Here is a 20706-nt window from a genome sequence, read left to right as displayed (position 1 = left end):
TTATTATTATTAGGCTGTTCTATTTATCATAAAGGTTTGTACACATGATAATGTTAACAGCAAGTGCTGCAATATCCTAGTTAATGCCCTGTAATATTGTCTCACAGAGGTTATCACAGAAATGAATCTGATAAATGTCTGGTCTCATCACCAATACAGTGGCATCTTCATATGTGAGGGGATTGGCAAATTATTCTCATGCCTGAAAAAAGTGTGCTAAGCCTACAGTACAACCACACAGCCACAAGGAAGAGTTAGTATGCATAAATTTGGGCTTACGCATAAGAAAATTTTATGAATCTCAATTTGTTTGTCGATTGCCACAGAAGATGAAATCTATTGAATTTAGGATCAATTATGTGCATACAAATGTTTTATAAATGAGGTCCCTGGGCTTTGAATGTCATATGTTTCTTTTATCTACATGTTCTTATTCAGTTATAGAGAGAACATTTGAGAGAGAGTGGGTTGTTATGGAGCTGACCCCTCTTGAAAGCTCTTTGGCAGATGCAGAGAAAAATCCATGGGCTGTTAGTGGTTTATCAGGACATCAGTACAGAAACACTAATGACCACACCACTACTCAGGGATTTACCACCAAAGACCAGGCCACCTCCCAGAGAGAGCTGTGGGAGGCTAATGAGAATGCTGCAGGAGCTTGAGATGGAAAATAAAACACAAGCAGAAAGCCGACATATTAAGGTTGGACAACTCAGAGCAGCTCCCTGGGATGTATGTGAGTATAAGGCAACAAATTTCTATCCAGACTTTTTATTATTACCCTTTTCAAATTGGTTGACAAATTAGATATTGGTGCCACAAATTAAATGCTTTCCTCATCTGTGAACTTGTTACAACTTACAGGGATTCTCAACATCTCATCTCATCTCCCTGTGTGATCCCGTACCAAGATCTAAGTTGTTTTTGTCTGGTATCTGCAAATATGCGCCTGTAAACATTTGGGGGAAAATAGAGAGTATGAGTTCTTTGAAATCTCTGGAAACTGAGGAAACTCAACCTCACTCAGAACTCATTCTGCCACCAAGCCTACCAATTTTGACTGGGTGATATCTGAACTTACAATAAATTGACATCTAATATTAGTTCATAAAATCCTGATGACATTTACTGTGTCAAGGAATAGCACTTTTTTTTTTTTTTGTTTTTTTTTTTTACAAAATACATCCTTAATAAATGCTTAGAATCCCATAGCACAGTGTATTTTCATTGTTACACATTGCGGTTGTTTGGCTTTTTAACATAGAAACTCGGGTTTTGGGATGTATTGTTATACCTTGCTTTCACCTTTTAGAAATGGAATTAATTCTTTTTGAAATACATGTTTCAGTTAAATGCTCATACTCAGTCGTCTGGGTGGAATTGTAGTGCATTCAAGCTGAGAGTTTTTAAAATCTAAAATCAAATTTCTTCTTTTTTTTACATCCATTGGGGTGACATAATGTCCTTGTAATACATTTTGCAGTCCTTCTCCACACAAACCACACAATCCTCCGTTCTCAGATGCACACAGGTTTTATTGCGCTTTACGTGCGTACACATTATGTGTGCAGTATTCTTCTATGATCTCCAGGTCAGGTCTATTCCAGGTTCTGTTACACTGTTGCACACTTCTGGGATAGACATGAAACTAATGTTAGCTTGCTAGGTTGTGTGATTATCTACCAGATTCCAGACAGAGGGAAAAATAAAAACTTGTCTTAGGGGGTTTCATGCATTGGCAAGGAGTGATGTGGTTGCATATTTACATCTTCAGCTAACTAAGCACGAATCCAGCACCAAGGTTGTTATCAGTCTGACTCAGACTGCCAGAAGAATATCATTGCCTGGTCTTATTATGCCCAGCAAGGTACTGGTAGAGGATGTTGATGTGAGTTCGAAGATTTTAGAGACAGTTGCGAAACATGGCTGTTTTCCAGGATACAGGCAATGCTGAAATAGTGTTAACATGTTGTTTCTGTGAAACAGGGCTGTGTTTCAGGTGTAGCACCACACAGAGAGAGTTAACACACTGCTTTCTGCCAATCTGTCGGTATCTTGTCCTCCCTGCAGTCTCATCTATTGTAATGACAGCACTGAAAAACAGTGCTGTCATCCAAAAAAAATCTCTGCTCTGACAATATCCATCTTCATTTGATTCAATAATTTTTCTCAAAACTTCCCAATAAACAAGCAGGATGGACATTAATGAGTGCTTGACTGTGGCAGTTTAGGAACTCTTCATCATAATTACAGGGAGCAGACAGGCCAACCTTCATTCACAGAACCACTGAACTGAAAAAAGTGCTGAGCCCCTATTTCACCACCAGGGGGATAAAAGCTGGAAAATGAGGCCACCTATACCATAAAACACTGCATCTGGTTTAGATAAACAGGTTGAGAGAGAGAGGAGGGGGGTGGTGATACCAATGATCTCAGGACATTTATTTGATCACCGAGCCTCCTGCACACCTCACAGTATTTCTCCTGGTTCAGGTCTGCGTGTGCTTTTTCACTCCACAATTTGCTGCACAGGATGAGGCTTCTTTAAAACCATGATTACTCTGGATTGACAGGGGCTATTTTCAGGCTTCTCAAAGTTCTGTCTATCATCACAATCTTTAGGCAAGCAGACCATTACACAGAGGTCACTCTACAAGAGAGAGAAAAACAAGTACAATATTTTTTCTGTACTGAGGAAGGATCTTGGATGGGGCTAATGATGATTTGCAAATGTAAGATACATTTATTCGGCTGAGATACTGTTAAACTGTACAATGTTGAACTGAAGCACGTTTTCACCATATTCAGAATAATTATATAATAATAATAATAATAATAGCATGAAAATTTGCTTCAGTTATATCTCCAGAATGGTAAGCTAGCTTTGAAATTCAAAGATATCCAGAATCACAGAGTGTGAAATATCTAAATGCACATTGAATTGGAAAATGGTTCAAGGTAACTTGAACTATCCAGATAGCTATTTTTTGCTTCTCAGGGCATCCACCAAATGTATAGAAAGCCAGCATTCTGTACATGTACATTTGTCCAGTTTCCTGGATCTCCCTTGAACTTTATCTTCAAGAAGGACAAAGAGCATTGCAGAGAGAGCCTTAGAATGTTATTCTGTTTTATTATTATAATTTAAAGGAATTTCTTTGAATTGTGGATGGTCAAGCATGATAAATGAATCAGGAATGTTTGCAATACTAAAAAAGTGCAGTTCCAGTATTTTCATTTGGAACATTCTATTTGACACATGGCCATTGTATGCAGCATGCATGGAATGGGACTTGTTGAAACAGTAAGTGTTTGTAAAAGCATTTATGTACGCATGCCATTCGAAGCATAAAATCTGAAATTTCTGTCTTACTTGTCAGTTACCTTGTTTAACAATAAAATACAAGTCAACTTATTAAATCTTATTTAATTGCCCAATAGAAAAAGAAACTTGCTTTTATGCAGTTATTTTTTAAACCTGTGTTACTTTATTTTTACATTTATACAAGTTTTTATTGGTTGTATTTTAACTGTCCTTTTATGATGTAAAGTGCTCTGTGCACAATGTGAAAATCACTCTACAAGTAAACATTATTATTATTATTATTATTACATTTCTATTATTGCGGTAACCCTCAAGCATCACACAACATATACATGAAGCTACTTGGAGTGCCCCTCTACCACTGTGCCAAGTTTCCGGCAAAGAAACCAAACACAAAGGTCTATCGAAAAAAGCCTGAGTAAAAATAAATACAATATTTCCGTGCTTAGCTTTTTTAAATGTCACTACTCTCACTACCATTAAGTATTATATAATGCTGCATGTTGCCAATTCTGTTGTGTATGAAAGTGCTGTTTACTCACATTCACTCAGTATCGTTGGCTCCGTTATATCAGCCAATCAGAATGCTGTGACCTCACAGTCAAAGTGAAAATATATGTCAGAGGAAAAGTGAGCCGGTGGCATGGTGTTCAGGGGCACGGAAAGAAATGCTTTATAAGTCAGGTAAGGTTTGATTCTGAGGGAAAAGGGGGGAAAAAACCTCAGAGCTCCTAAAACAAAAAGCGATTTCAGTCCACTCAAGGTAACGTCACTGTGATAATGGAACTCCAATGAAAGGGAAATTGTTTCGACTGGAGATTTTAAGGTGTCGGGGACCGTTAACAGTGAGGGCACACAGCTGTATGTGCAATGCAATAATTTCCATGTAGAGTGAAGGGATCAGTGATTCTTAATGGCATGCCTAAGCAATGTGCACTTACAGTGTATTACTGCCACAATGCTGCTGATACAGCTGGTGAGACCTGCTTCTGGTGCAGCCAGACTAATGGTGCAGTCAGCAGGCTGGTGGTGATCTCTTGTTTCATGGCTGTCTGCCAGCTGATTGGATAAAAACTTTTCATGCATACTACTATGCAAATTGTTAGGTAGTGTTTGCCCCTGGACAGAAGTCAACTTGCAATCAGGTCATGTGCAAACTGAATATGATAAAATGAAAGGCTTTGCTTGAGTAGGTTATAGGTTCGTTGCAGCAGCTTGGGAATTAATTAGCACATTGTGGAGGTTAGTAATTGCAGTACTGAGATGAGTTACCGCAGTGTTCATTGCAGATGTAAATATTTTTAAAGTTGTTTATAAAAACCCATCTACTCAGTCTTCAGTCTCTTGGGGCTTCTGTAATGTGGAGGTAAAACATTAAAATGCTCATTTGAGGAGAAGCAGACTCTCTTTAAGCTTTGTCTCATGGAAATACAGTATTTGTGATCCTTTGGGAACTACACAGAGCTGTTTTCAGAGTCTAGGGCAAATGTGCAATTTTCCCTGTTGGTTTGCCTGTCAGTCTCATTGGCAGGTTACTGAAACTGACAATTATTAATGCATTCCACACAATCCTAGGAGGGAGAGAGTCAGTGGATGTCACTTCTGCTGAGTCTTGTAATCCTCAGCTGTGATAGGTCAGACCATGCCCAGGCCACACCCCCATGCTCCTGGGACAGAATGCCAGAGCCCAAACCACAATTTAACAATAAGCAACAGTTATTTGCTTAGCTCAGCTACTCCTATAGTCTGACAAGCATTAACCAAAAAGAAAGGGTGTGGCACCAAAGTGTCTTCTGCACCAACTGTGTAACACTAAAGCATTGCAGTTTTGTGGTGACGAGTAGGATTCACACCGAAGCCACTTAAAAGACTGAATAATACAATGCAATTTCAAGACATCAGTTTTGACAACTGCAGTCTTCACATAGATCATTGTTATGCAAAAAATTCATAAAGACAATGCAGTCGTGTTTGTTTCCCACCTTTCTTGGATGAAGACATGCATGTGTTAATCACCTGCAGTGGATGAAGTTCTGAATGTGTGCCAGGCCATATGTGTTTGCGGGCTTATGCTCTTTATATAATGCATTCCTGAATTTCATGGATGTCCCTGATATCCTATCTGGATATCAGTGTGTATGTCAGGGAGTGTGACTGTGTACAGATCGGTTTGTGTGTGTGTGTGTGTGTGTGAGAGAGAGAGAGAGAGAGAGAGAGAGAGAGAGTGAGAGAGAGACGGTATACAGAGCTGTGTATGACTGGATACAGGTACATGTGTGTGTGTGTATGTTTCACTGTACAGATTTGCGTGTGTGTGTGTGGATGCATTACTGACTGCTGTATGGAGCTGGGTGTAAGTGCGTCTGTAGCACAGTGCTGTGCCTGTGTGTCTGTACATTCACATGGATGTGAGCATGTTTCTGTGCATTACTGATGAAAACCTCAATCACTCTCATATTCCTCATGTTTATTTTACCTTGTTATTTTATATATATTTTTACAATTAAAAACACCATAGAAATCACAGACTATTTGGTTTTCCTTCTATGTTTGAAGCTTCCCATTTCAATAAATGCATATAAATACTTTATCCCTCTTGTAAATATGTTTTTGAACTGAACACCGTCCTTTTAATCTGCGAGTTTTTCCACCTAATATTTCCACCTATATTATTTGTTTTTGTGTCTTTATTTATTTCACTGTTTTTAAATGTTTGTTTTCACAGTTTGTTGTCTTGTCCCTTCTGTGTGTGCTGTGTAATAACTTTTTTTTTCACTGATAAGGCTGGGAGCAGTCTCTGCAGTGTTCTACAGGACCAGAACAATCCTCTAATCCACTTCTGGAAAGTTCATTTTGGGCCCCTCAGCTCTGCCCCTAGCAGGTGTCAGGAAGCTGTCAGTCTTGTCCTCCTGCTTCCTGTTAGCTTGGGGCAGGGCTTCTCCTGGCCCCTCCGCCTGGCCTCCAGAGCCTGTCACACTGGGGGCAGCTGGTGGGCATGTCCCTCGGGGGTTGGTCTTACCCTCTTCTCCTAGGCTATTCTCTTGAATATAGGAAATGACGTCTTGCCCCTGGAAAGAGGGGATGATTGGAACAGAGCAGGTGCGGAGAGAAAGTGGGGGTGCCTGGTGGAGAAGGGTGGCCCGTTCCAGATGGTTGAATTGCACCCCCATGTCCGCCCACCTGTCCAACCCCCTACCTCCTTGCTGCACATCAAAATTCCCATCCTGGACATTATCACTTTCAGCTTTTCTGTAGTTATGTCTATAGAGAACAAGGAGAATGAAATATACACATCAGAGCATAGAAGGACAGAGATTTCCTAAAACCAAAGGCAATGGCACACTGTTGTCCGGATCAACTCGATTGCTATTATTCTTTGTCAGACAAAAACCCAACATCTACACTACTAAGAATATCCTGGCACTGTTCAAGTCAATTTCAAAGCCACATTTCAATCCCAAAAGCAGTGGCATCGATCTCCAGTTCCTCAAGACACGCAGGTCCCCTTTAGGTAGAAGTGACCAATCAATAGCTTACACTTTTGACAGCTCACAGCTCACCAAATCTCACTTCATTTTCAGTAAAGCCGCATAATCACACCCAAAGCAGTCAGTCTTGATGGTTTCTAATGTAATAAAGGCTATTACTAATTAAAACGACCCAAAGGCTGATGATGAGCGTTCTCTAACTTTCCTCCATCAGGCATGATGATGCACCAGAGGGTGCATAAGATCCACTTTATATCCTCCTAAGACCTGCCAATTCATTTTTGTCCTCTGTAGAGAACACGAGTAACTGCTCTTAATGTCAAGAATCATGTATTCTACTAAGCTGAAACTTACACGACAAGGGACATAAAAAATAAAAATAAAAATATTCTCCAAAATATTTTCACTGCAACTTGTTTTTGTCCTCCAAGACACCTGTATTATGTCAAAATTAAAAATACTTAGGGCTATATTTTAACGATCTAAGCGCACGGTCTAAAGCACATGGCGCAAGTGCATTTATGGCATGTCCAAATCCACTTTTGCTAGTTTAACAGCGGATAATCTGAGCACAAAGTAAGGCACATGGTTCAAAGGGGTTGTACTCAGTCTCTTAATTAATCATAGGTGTGTTTTGGGCGTAACATGAAATAAACCAATCAGAGTGTCATCTCCCATTCCCTTTAAAAGCCAGGTGCGCTTGCACCTTGGCGGATTGCTATTATAGATGGACGCAAGTACATTTGCTATTTAAACAACGTGGGCGCTGGATGGGAAAATGGCAACTGCGTCGTCTGAAACTAGCAAAGACACTTGCGTTGCGCTTGGTACCGCTTTGCGCCAGGTGTAAGATAGAGCCTGTGGTGTGGGGATGGCTGGTTTAAGCAGCCACACCTGCCCTGGGTCAAGCTAATTAGACCTGGCCAATTGGATAATTGGTTAAGAATTAGATAATTGGCCAGGCTAATTGGACCCAGGAACAGGAGTGGCTGCACCTGTGTGTAGTGAGGTAATCACCGCGCACAGGTTAAATCTGCCATCCCCGCCCACACAGGGGAGCTCTCTGTCATGACAGGGTTTTTACATCTGCTCATTTGGCGTTACCATCTTGCCAAACCCTTGTGAATAAATGTGGACTGTTTTACCATCATCTCCCTGTGTCTCTGTGCTGGAGGGCCCCAAAGAAAGCCACTTCGGTGGCCTGTGGCAGGCGTGTTTGCCACAGTGGCGCCCAACGTGGGGCCGCTCCGGCACAAGAAAGAGGCACAGGAGGGCCAGCCAGGAAGCACACTGGAGGAGGGACAGCTGAGGTGTTCCCGACAGGGCTTCGGGTGGATCCTCCAGGCCAAAAACGGGGAGCGGGAGATGACCACGGAGGGGAAGGAAGCGATCCTCAGCTGGGACGCTGGGGAGCTGGACCTGGCCGTGAAGGCAGGTCAGCTACGGGCGGTGCACGAGAGGTGGTCGCGCCATGAGCTGGACTTGGCCGGGAAGGCGGGTCAGCTACGGGCGGCGCACAAGCAGTGGCCGCGCCGTATTGCTTCCTTTCTTGTCTGTTGGTGGTTTTAGTTCGTTGTTTCGGCCTGGTTGGGTTGCCCGGAGCCCGTGAGGGGGAAAGCCTGCACCAGCCTTCCAGCAGTGCCGACTGGCGGCCACCACAGCCACGAGGGTTCCTGGTCCCCAGCGCCACAAGAAGGCCAGCCCACCAGCCCACCAGCCCAGCCACCCCACCACAGCCCCTGGAACAGCCCAAGCCGGTGACACCCCCACCAGCCAGCCGAGCAGCCCAGGACTCCCCGCGCTCCGAGAGGGAGGAGGGGGGAGGGCTTCCTCATCATCCGGGGGAGGGTCACGACTGTACTGGACTGTTCCGGGGCCCTTAGTGTTAAGGGCGCTTGGATTTTTTTTTTGTGTTTTTGGTTTTTTTGTTGCTTGGTTGGAGTGCTGGGGGGTGAATAGGCTTCGGCCAGGGATTCTCCCTGGCCTCAGTTTGGCATTGGGGGTATGTGGTGTGGGGATGGCTGGTTTAAGCAGCCACACCTGCCCTGGGTCAAGCTAATTAGACCTGGCCAATTGGATAATTGGTTAAGAATTAGATAATTGGCCAGGCTAATTGGACCCAGGAACAGGAGTGGCTGCACCTGTGTGTAGTGAGGTAATCACTGCGCACAGGTTAAATCTGCCATCCCCGCCCACACAGGGGAGCTTCGGTCATGACTGTGTTACACCTGCTCATTTTGGCTGTAAGATCTTGCCAAACCCTCGCAAATAAATATGGACTGTTTTAACATCATCTCCCTGTGTCTCTGTGCTGGAGGGCCCCAAAGAAAGCCACTTCGGTGGCCTGTGGCAGGCGTGTTTGCCACAGAGCCCTTAAACTTTTTTTCTGCTGGGTCTCATAAAGATATGTGGAAGTAAAGGCTTAATATGCAACATTGAATTACATCTGCCTGAAAGCAAGGATTATGAAATTATCAAGAGAAGCAGTAATTAAAGTGAAGAGATGTGGAATATATATATTTTAGCAAAAGCAGAGAAGGTTTTCTGACAAGTTGGTGAAGGATGGCTAATTTGTCCATAGCCATGCAAGTATATTTACAAATAAAATATCCTTTTCAATCTTAATTGCAAAGTTATTCATTCCTATAGCTTCCCATGAAATAACATAGAATAACCCAGGAAAAGAGCATTTGTATAAGTTTGTTTATATGTGTGCAATTGTGTTTGTGTATAGATTGTCACTCCTACATTAAAATGAAGCATGTGCTATGATGCTGTAATAGGGATATAGTTGAACCGGATGTTCATTACCTTTTATCTCTATGAATTCTGAACTGAAGTGTATCTTGGGGAATTTCCATAAATGTGGAATTATATCTAATAATGAGCTTAACCAGTGGTTATTGCTTTATACCACAAGCCACGCGGAAGCTGATCTGGCTCTCACAGAACAACAATGCCTGAATGCAGATACAGGAGGCAGATATGGCCAGTAAACAGTAGCACTTCCTATGAGTACATCATCTTCCGCACTTCCGCCTTACCTTTCACAGCCTTTCTGCATAGTCGTTTCATGGATTTAACGCCTACATGAACATCTGTCAGCTATTGGCTATACAGTATAGACACACATCCTACATGAATATTTATCTGGCTGCATGCCTCTCCTTGCCATCAAGCTTGTGTGTGCCTGCTGGCATCTTTGTGCATGTGCTTATATGTGCATCTGCATCTCTAACACTCTGTATATACTTATTTAAAATATTTACATATATAATATTTGTATATAGTATATGTATATTTGTATTTACTGTAACTCTCTGCTGTCCATCACTGTACATATTGTAAGATATAGCATCACTTATGCTGTAGTACTTACTTTTCCTGCACTTATCTGTAAATAATACTATATTTTGCACTTCTGGTTAGATGCTAACTGCATTTCATTGGCTTTGTACCCGTACTCTGCACAATGACCATAAAGTTGAATCTAATCTAATCTAATCTAATTTGTGTGTGTGATATGCTACTCATTTTTTGCCGGTTCCTGTGACCAAGTTATGGTATGGTACCAAGTTTCTTCCCTCAGCAGAGTTCTCTGCTTATTTGCACAAGTGCAAACATTTCCAATGTGTCTACATTTCAGGGAACACTGCTGGTTTGTGTGAATCAAACGGCATATTCCACCAGTACCCCATGGGAATTTTCAGATGCGTTCTCAATGTTCTACCACATAACCTGCCAACTTAGTGAACTTCCTGTGAGATCTCTGACATCAGCAAATCTGGACCAGACATGCGATGTGGTGGCATTTACCTCACTGTCCCAGTCAAAGACTCCAGACACCTCATTCCACTCCATCTACCCCCCTTCTACGAACTTTCTACCCCATCACTCACACTGTCAAAGATGGCACTTCCTTCTCTGAGTCCTCCACCTCCTGCAAGTGTTGGTAGGCATGGCTAGAATCTCTGAATCCTCCAATTGGATTCAGCCGTCCTCTAGAGATGGGTGGGGTTCTTCGAGATGCAGTTTGATGATGGGTTACTCTGTTTCTCTGGCCAGATCTATTAGATAAGGAGCTGCTCCTGTAATCCATCCAAACAGAAAACAAATATAGGGTCAATGGTCAAACATAAACATGCATATATAGCATGAAAACTGTGTGTGCACAATAATGCAATGCATGTTCAAGAATGCGTGACCCATGTGTAAATGAAAGTTTAAAGAATGTGTATATTACATTCCAGCAAGCCAAATAGCAAAAACATTTTTAGATTTTTTTGGTGTGAAAGCATTCCTGTAAATGAAACTGGTGATTTCAAGATGGGTGCTAAAAAATTAAACACTGAAAAACTGCTACAAAATTGTTATTCTCTCCCTTCTTGCAGTATTGTGAAAGGTCACCTAATGTTGTGCTAGCTGGATTTAAATGCATGTGTAATGTATAGCATAAAGCATATGCAGTTTGAACCCCTATGGAAGATGAGGAGGGAGTGATGTATTCTGGGACAGATGTCTGGCATTTGTGAGGTTGTAGAAGGTGAGAACTCAGATAGGTTGTGCGGTTTGGACAACAGTCACCCAGGAGGGTGTCTATGTCCCTGTTCAGACCTGTACTTTGCATCCAGATATATCCAGATTGTGTCAAGATTCAGTCGAGACGGATGTCAGTTCACACCTGGCATCAGAATGCGTCTCCACATGCGTCTCGAGTGACCACTTGTGATCGGATCTCACTTCCCTGCTCAATATGCAAATAAACACAAGCATCATTTCCGTTTGCAAAGACCAAATGCGTTTTTGTTTTTAACCAGCGGGAGGCAGCAATGCACTACCTGTGCCTAGTCTGCCAGACATTAAAAGAAGAAGAAGAAGTTTGCAAAGACCTTGGCGCGCGGGACTCTTCGGCCCAAATGGAAATCAGACAGCGTGTTTCGTGTGTACTCCATCCACGAGAATCCATTTTGCCTGTTGTTGTGGCTTCTTCTTGTTGTTTCATATTTTAATATGATGCCATTGACGCACGAATGAGTACATACTTCCGCTTACACAGTGGATGTCAGTTGACTAGGCGGTCCTTCAGTGTTGCCCAGGACGCATTCGTGAACACCAGGGATCAGCAACTCACGGTTCTCGAGGGCCGAGAACTGCAGGTTTTCCACCCTCCCTTTGCCTGGGAGTCAGGTGTAAAGACAGTCTGGCCAATCAGTAGCACTAATTACCCAGGAGAAAAGAAAACCAGGGCTGGATTTGGATTTGAGGGCCAGAGCTGATGATCCCTGGTGTACACACTGCTAAAAGAATGTGGCCATAAGCAACCCAAACCACCTCCGAATGTGGTCTGAGTGATCGGATCTCAATGCGTCCTCAATGCGTCTTGGGTGCATTCACACCTGTAGTTAGAGCTGTCCACTTGTGATCGGATCACCCAAGACGCATTTCAATGCCAGGTCTGAACAGGGCCTCTGTGCCTGTTATCAGATGGAGCCATTAAAAAAGAATCCTCTTTGCAATTAAAGACTTGAAAACTCATGTCACAGTATGCTACAGCAGGGAATTGGATTCATTGTCATGGTGAGGTCTACCTTGGAACAATGAGCTCCACCACAAACGGAACAGCAGGAAACAGACATGCTGGATTTGTTCTGAGCGTCATCACTTGTGTGCTTCTGTTCTTGGCATTGTAACAGAAAGGCTGATTAACATGTTAATTACTAATTACAATCACTGTTGTTCCTTTCATGGTGAAAGCATGGGTTATTATTACTGTCAGCGCTGCAACATACTGTGGCTTCGTTCAAAATCGCACTTCGGAAAATCATCTTTGACTCACATAAAGCGCACTGAATGCTGAAATGAATTTCAACAGCAGGCTCTTAGGCTGTTTTCTAATTGTAAGATAAAGTCATACAATAGCAGCATAACTGTCTTTTGTGACCCAAATATCCGTTCTTACAAGTTTTCAATTTCCGTTGGCAACCAGAAATGCTCCAAAATACAAATGATGTCATACCTGCTTTGTTTCTTGGTAGGTAGGGCTTTTGGGTAAGTGGGAGGAGCGGGGCAATTCTGCGGGAAGCCTGAGCCACAGACAGCACCCCCACGTGGAGGGGAGGACCCAGGATCTTTGTCGTGCTTGAGATAAAAACAAACATGCCCGTTTATTTATGACCTTCAGATACTCAAAGATGAGGACATTCAATTATGTTTTCTTGTGGAAAAAATTGTTTGAATGATTTCATATCCCCGAAAAGTGGTCAGTTAAATGCATGGAGCACACAAGGATAATCCATGGATTTTCAGAACGCTGGCAGAAAACTTGTGCATTGAATTTTATATTCCTGATATTTGAATTCAGATCAGCATCATTTTAATTGCCGAGTCACTGCTGGCCTAATGTGTGACAGTACAGCTCATGCACAAGATTACATATAGGGATTCAAACAGAATTAATTTGAAATGTATGTTTTGATACTGTATATTTCATGTAGTTCCATAACATTAGGGACAAGGACATATTTTTTTCTTGATTTGCGCTCTACTCCACAATTTTAGATTTATAATCAAACAAGTGACACTTGGTTAAAGTGGTTAAAGTGCCAGCTTTCATTTTAGGGTATTTTTAGGGTATAAATTTCAGGGCATCATAGCATTCTAAATGAATGGCTTCACAGGTGTTTCTGATTAGTCAGGTGTGTTCAATTACTTCCTTATTGCATGTATAAGACAGCTTTCAGTATCTAGTTCTGATTCTAGGCTTTAGGTTGCCTTTGCCATTTTTCAACATAAGGACCGAAGATGTGCCAGTGAAAGTCAAGGAAGCAGTTATGAGGCTGAGAATAAGGGAAAGAACTGTCAGAGACATAGGCCAAAATCAACTGTTTGAAACACAATTAAGAAGAAATAGAGCACTGGTGGAACTACTGCCCAAGATCAAAAGCAGTTGTGTGTTATTACATCATTAGTTCATGCCCAAGAAATCTAGCAATAGGTCTAGAGCCAAAAAGGAGTCCAAAACAAATAATTTTATCTCAGCGGGACGATTTAAAATTATTTACTGTAACACTAAGTAAAATTAGGTCTGCATCTGAAACATATGGTGCATCTCTAAAACAAATAAACACCAGACAGACACACTTAGATACATTCTTTCATATTTTAATTTGAATAGTTTAACATTTTTGTCAATGTCTCAAACAGGGCTTGAAATTGCGACCATTTTGGTCGCATATGCTCCCGAAATTTAATCTGTGCGACTTCGAAATATAATTGAGAGCATTTGTGCGAGTGCAAATAATTGTTCTGGTGCAACCTTTTTTTCTTTTTTTTTTTTCAGTCGAACGTCTCTTCCTCTGTACATTCGCTAGTTAGTACACTCATTATGTGCCTTGTGAGCTGACGGTGACCCTTCTAACCAATCGTGAGCTTGACATTCTTACCTTTAAGGCTGATTTTAAATTGGTTAATATTAACTTTCAATCACTCCCTTTTGCAGCACTCCACTGTCACGCGACACAGAGAGCTAATGCGTTTACTTATATTACCTGAAGACAAAAGTTTATGTTCAATTTATTAGCGTTATCAAAAGCTGAAAAGTTGAAGCGAACGATTACGGCATTTTTTTAAAAACATTAACATAGTGTTTTGTGTAGCGACCCGGTTGAAACAGCTAATTTCTCCGATGCAGTTTACTGGCGGTTGATTTAATTAGCGGTATTAATGTGACGAGAAGCGCTTTGTCGTTTGAATGCATAACACGCAATTCCTTTAAGAGTCAACACATTTTAGGCGTGACAGTTTAACTGTTACTTGTAAACCGTACTGTTATATTGTCATTTTTTATCAATAAAAAATCTATTGCATATATTGTTGGTGCTCCTTACATTTTGGTGGGTGCTCCTGACTTTTAGAAATTGGGAGCACCAGTGCTACCAAGTAAAAAAGTTAATTTCGAGCCCTGATATATTACTGAAGCTGCACTTCCCTGGCATATTGCTGGCACAGTAGGGCCTACGTTTACTAACTGCTACATTAGCAGAAGCGTGCCTGTTGGGCGTGCCTGTAAACAGATTGAGCCAGACCGAATTAACTTCTCACACCACCAAAATACCGCAATGGTTACGTGCCAATTTACGTTTTATTACTATACATACTATTTTTATGATTGGATTAATTAGCAATTGTATTTGATGCAACTTTAGCTATATTTCCATTACTTTTCCAAAACATTTCAAAAAATATTATTTTCCATAACTTTTCCAGGGCCTGGAAATTGCATTTTAAATTTCAATGACTTTTCCAGGTTTTTCATGACCGTACGAACCCTGGGAACTGTATTGATGATGTGACTGCTGGTGGCAGCAGCAGGGTGACTTCTAAAGTGTAGAAACATCTTACGACAGTAAAGCACAACTAAGCCTCATGGATTAGGTTGGTAACAACACTCAACGCATCTTTTGTCTTTTGTTATCTTGATATTGTAGCTTGTTGTCACACCTCCTAGTTTGACTTTACATAACATTATTCTTTGACCTAGCCTATGCTTACTGAGTGAATTGGACTTAATGTGTCCATGGCTATGAATAACTGTTGTATAACTATTACTTTATTGGACCTGTTTTTTGTTTGTTCCAATGACCTTCAGTATAGTTATTGTAAGTGTTTGCCAAATAAATGTAATGTTTGTTTTGGAACCAAGCGGCCAAAACCAGACTTCATTTTTGAAGCTTATTTCCTGGTCTTGTTGTTCCTGGTTGCTCCCTAGCGCCACAGCGGTTGGCTCCAGTATAGGTGTTTTCATATCTGGTTGCCATGTAAGTCTACAGTACAAATGCGGTCAATATGTGTATTTTATTCGTCTTATGACTGTCCATGGGTCGATTTCATGATTTATTGTGTCATTTGGGCACTGTTATAATATTTGTTGTGGACCAATGAGGTACAGTTTGCATCACTTCCTGATTACTGCGGAGGACTATACGACAGTACGGGCTACAGTCTATGGTCACTGGGGTGGGAGGTGACGCCTCTTGGCCTTGACATTGCAGCTCCAACTCATCGTCCACAGTCCACCTGTGCCAAGTCAGAAAATGCAGGCATTCCATTTCGTAGTGATTTCATTATGGCGTGTGCTATTTTCAGCTGCACAAGACGACCATAAAATAATCCTCCTCTGAAGTTTTCTCGGTAGCCAAGTCATTTTTACTATTTCCTTTTGCCTACTTAACCAAATAATTAGTTGGCAGAAAGTGTAATCAGCTAACGCTTATTTGCTATATTTGGTAGTCCAGTAGCCTATGCTAAAACAGTTCGCAACTTCGGCTACCAAGCCATTTGACTAGCTAGCTAACCCTAACCGGCAAATATTCAATCTGTCAAACGTGTTTGACGGCATGTCAGTTGTGTACATTCCGTAAATGTCTACCTGAGCTATGCTTCACGGATGTGACAAAGCTACTATAATCCCGATTTTGGGATAACCACTGATTGATTTAAATTTTCAGTTTCATGAAGCGAATTAAGAGTCTTAAGGTTTAATTGCTGGATAACATACAACACACGATGAAATCACACACACAGAATTTAACGAAATTAACCATCCTTGTAAGACTGGCATTTAGAAAGGAACATGTTTTTAGCATTTAAGAGACCGACAAGAGCATTTAAGCCAGTGGTTCTCAGAATTGGTCCTGGGGGCTCCTTGCGTATATTGGCTTTTCTCCATTGGTTTTGTGATCTACAAGAAAATAATAATAATAATTAGAAATTCAATGTACATTATTTTTGTCTTCATCCACCAGGTGGAAAACTTGCTCTACAAAGTGCGTTGTCATATTTACACGCCTGCAAATCAGTTATTAAAATACTTGGTATATTTGTTAATCACCACTGACAGTGTTCATTTTTATTCGTTTAAAAGTGACTTGCAAACAATCGGTCAGCTAGCGTCACCCAGCAAGTGAACACCACAAACGGCGATGGAGTAGCAGTTACTGGCTCATTAACTGACTGTGGTGAAAACCTACGGTGATAACTTGCTCGGTTAACAGCAGGTCTACCGGACAGTTATATGAAAATTAGCCTAGTCAAAAATCACCAGTACACATCTCTGATTGATTGGCCATCAGTGTGGTCAATGTTCTTCCCCTGTGGTTCATAATGCAAATGCATGAGCTAACCACAGATAGCCTACCTAGCTTACTGGCAAGCTATGCTAGCTAAGCATATTCGTTTTGCTGAGAAACATAAATTGAAAATAACTGAACATAATTTTATTATTAATGTCATATATATATAACGTGATTACAGTCACGGATGGAAATTAAACTCCGTAAACATTTGATAATATATTTTAAAACTAGGGCTGTCAATCGATTAAAATATTTAATTGTGATTAATCGCATGATTGTCCATAGTTAATCGCGATTAATCGCACATTTTTTATCTGTTCAAAATGTACCTTAAGGGGATATTTTTCAAGTGTTTAATACTCTTATCAACATGCGAGTGGATAAATGTGCTTGCTTTATGCAAATGTATGTTTATTTATTATAGGAAACCAATTAACAACCCAAAACAATGACAAATATTGTCCAGAATCTGCAGGTTTCTGAATTTAGCATAACAAAATATGCTCAAATCATAACATGGCAAACTCAAGCCCAACAGGCAACAACAGATGGGCATATTGACCTGCTAAATGTAACATTACTTAGTAATATGAGCACTCACACAATGTAGTGTGTCCAACTTTACGCTTATAAAGGTTCACTAAAACATCCTCTGTTTTTTTTAAGCATTAGCCTAACACAAAACGATGGACCTCAATGCATCGCAACAACAGACACATTGTACAACAGGTACATTGGTCAGCTACATTTTCCATTACTCAAAGATCATTCCCTGGATCCCTTGCACTTCTGAAGCAAATCACACAACGTAATTGTGTCCAACCTCACATAGGGAAAATAAAGGCTCACAAAAACATCCCCTTCTACTATGTGGGATCAAAACAGGATGATACAAATAAAACAAACAATAAATAAAGTGAGCACGAAACAGTGGAAAGTGTTGTAGTCTGTATTCCCGGTCACTTGTCTCCCCAGTACTGTCTCTGTGTCTGTGTTCCCTGAGCTGCTTCACTCCCCTGTGATTTCACTATTCGGGTGGTTCCGGGTTTTCGTGGTTTCCCCCCTTCTTTCCAGTCTCGCTTTACTTACTTCCTGCTTATTTCTAGTTTTACTAATTTCTACTAATCCCTACTAATTTATAGATTGTAAAGTACTAACCTCACTAATATACTAACATGTGAATATTACTAATGGACTAACACACACTAGTTTTGGGTTTTTGATAGTTTAGATCACTATACTAATACATTAACCAGTCTCCCCTTTTCCATGCTGCGCTGTAGCTCCGCCCCTTTTCTTTCTAGCCTGCTCTAACGCTGAGTTCTGCAATTGCCTGCACCTGTCTCTTGCTCTAACTGCACCTCTCTCTCTCTCTGCACGTGTTTTACCTGCTTCACCCAGGCCGTCTATTATCATTGTTGTCTATGTGATTCCAGTCCGCGTTTTGTCAGTCCCCTGTCATTGAATTAGTTTTCCTAATGTTCTTCACCTGGATGTTGTTTGTTACTCCTCCCTCACTCACTTAACCCCTCCTTGATTGTTACCTTCCCCAGTGTATAAATGTCAGTCTTTTCCACCAGCTCAGAGTCAGAACGTTGATCGAATTCATTGTGCCGATTGTTAGTAAGCCTTTGTCTATCGAGATTCCTGCGACACCCCTTTGCCCGACTTCGAGTTTGCCTGCCCCTTTTGATTTTGTTTGCTTCTGGTTTGACCTTCGCTTTGCCTTGACTTCTCTATTGCCTGTCCCTTTGTACCTTCGCCATTCTGATCTCCTGGTTTTTGATTTTTTGCCTGTCTTTTCACTATTCTTTTGGAAACTCGATTCGGCACCGTCCTCTCTCTGATTACCTGGCTTTGAACCTCGGACTGATTAAAGACAACGTTTTTTGGATTTCCCTGGTCTGCGTGTGGGTCCTTACTCAGAACATATCAGTACGTTCTGACCAGGATGGACCCAGCGGACCCTGCCCAGGTACAATTTGTACTTGGGCAGCAGGGAGCCATGTTGGGACGCCACCAGTCCCACTTGGAGTCGGTCTCTCACCAGCTGCAGACTCTAACCTCCTGCGTGGCGGAGCTGACATCTGCACTCCGGGCTTCCTCGCCTGGCTTCGCTCCCCAGCAACCTGCGGCTCCCGCTACACCTGACATCCCACCTGCACGTGCTCGTGAACCCCACTTTCCTCCTCCGGAGAAGTACGACGGAGAACCTGGTGGCTGTCGCCCATTCCTTACCCAGTGCCGGCTGATCTTCCAGCTACAGCTAGCTACCTTCCCCACTGAGCAGGCCCGAGTTGCCTACATAATCACGCAGCTCACCGGGCGAGCTAGGAAATGGAGAACGGCTGCCTGGGAGGAGGGGCTTCCCTGCGTGCAGACCTCCACGCTGCTCGCAGAAGAGATGAAACGGGTCTTCGACCTTCCAAGCACGGCCATGATGCGGCGCAAGAACTCCTGCGCATGCGCCAAGGGGGAATGACGGTGTCGGACTTCGCCATCGACTTTCGTACTCTGGCTACCGCCAGTGGCTGGGAGAAGAAAGCTCAGTACGACACCTTCCTCAATGGCCTGTCTGAGCGCGTGAAGGACGAGCTGCTGACCCGGGACCTGTCCGAGGACCTCAACGATCTCATTGTCCTGGCTATCCGCGTGGATTCACGCATCCAGGAGCGCAGTCAAGGGGTCTACAACCGAGCAGTCACTGAGAGGTCCAGGACCATTGCTGCACCCCCTACCAATCCCAAACCTCCTCCAGTCATGATGTCGGACCCGGAACCTATGCAAGTCAACCGTGCTCGCCTGACCCAGGAGGAGAGGGATAGAAGGATGCACACCAGGTCATGCCTCTACTGTGGGAAACCAGGTCACTATGTCGCAGCCTGCCCGCTAAAAGACAACGCCCGCTAGTGTATCGAGGAGCACTAGTGGGCATGATTCCGACTGAATCCTCCTCAAAACACCGGACTTGCCTGCCTGTCACCATTGAGTGGGGGGGACGAACCAAAGGGACCACCGCTCTCATCGACTCCGGGGCCGAGGAGAACTTCCTGGACGCTGGGGCCGCCGAGAGATGGGGAATCCCCTTGGAGAAGGTATCATGCCCCCTAGTGGCAAACTCGCTCAATGGTCAGAAGTTGGCGAACATCACTCACACCAGCGTTCCTCTCAAGGTTCGGCTCTCCGGTAACTATCAAGAAGAGCTTCGGCTCCACATAATTGAATCTCCCCACTCACCCATCATTCTCGGGCACCCCTGGCTTGAGAAGCACAACCCCACCTTGGAATGGAACTCGCACAAGATTTTGGGCTGGAGCCCATTCTGTTTAGCATCTTGTCTGCGAGAGGCCCATTTTTCTGTTCCCGAGTCACCTCATCCCGAGAAGCCGACGGATCTGTCGGCGGTTCCTCCCGAGTACCTGGACCTAGAAGAGGTCTTCAGCAAATCCCGAGCCACCTCTCTGCCTCCTCACCGCCCCTACGACTGCGCCATTGACCTGAAGCCCGGCACCACTCCCACCAGAGGTCGATTGTTCTCTCTGTCTCGGCCGGAGACGGAAGCAATGAACAAATACCTCCAGGAGTCCGTGACTGCCGGCATCATCCGTCCTTCATCCTCACCAGCGGGGGCCGGATTCTTCTTCGTGGGGAAGAAGGATGGCTCACTCCGGCCGTGCGTCGACTACCGAGCCCTCAATGACATTACGGTCAAGAACCGTTACCCACTTCCCCTCATGGCTTCCGCCTTCGAACTCCTGCA

The 20706-nt window shown here is 42.8% G+C and overlaps 1 protein-coding gene across 1 annotated transcript in view; it reads right to left on the bottom strand.

The window, feature by feature from the left end:
• Nucleotides 1-5777: 5777 nt before the first annotated feature.
• LOC135247634 (pro-neuregulin-3, membrane-bound isoform-like) overlaps nucleotides 5778-20706 on the bottom strand; it is a 292814-nt gene continuing 277885 nt past the window's right edge. Inside the window, exons 8-10 of the mRNA XM_064321340.1 lie at nucleotides 12830-12951; nucleotides 10713-10901; nucleotides 5778-6586 (exon numbers count right to left, since the gene is read on the bottom strand). Coding sequence (XP_064177410.1) covers nucleotides 6154-6586; nucleotides 10713-10901; nucleotides 12830-12951 — 744 coding nt within the window. The 3' untranslated portion in view covers nucleotides 5778-6153. The remainder of the gene's footprint in view (nucleotides 6587-10712; nucleotides 10902-12829; nucleotides 12952-20706) is intronic.

Source organism: Anguilla rostrata, chromosome 2, assembly GCF_018555375.3.
Source record: "Anguilla rostrata isolate EN2019 chromosome 2, ASM1855537v3, whole genome shotgun sequence".
Classification (NCBI taxonomy): Eukaryota; Metazoa; Chordata; class Actinopteri; order Anguilliformes; family Anguillidae; genus Anguilla; species Anguilla rostrata.
Note: the sequence above shows the minus strand (reverse complement) of the source record. Positions and strands in the feature narration are given on the sequence as shown.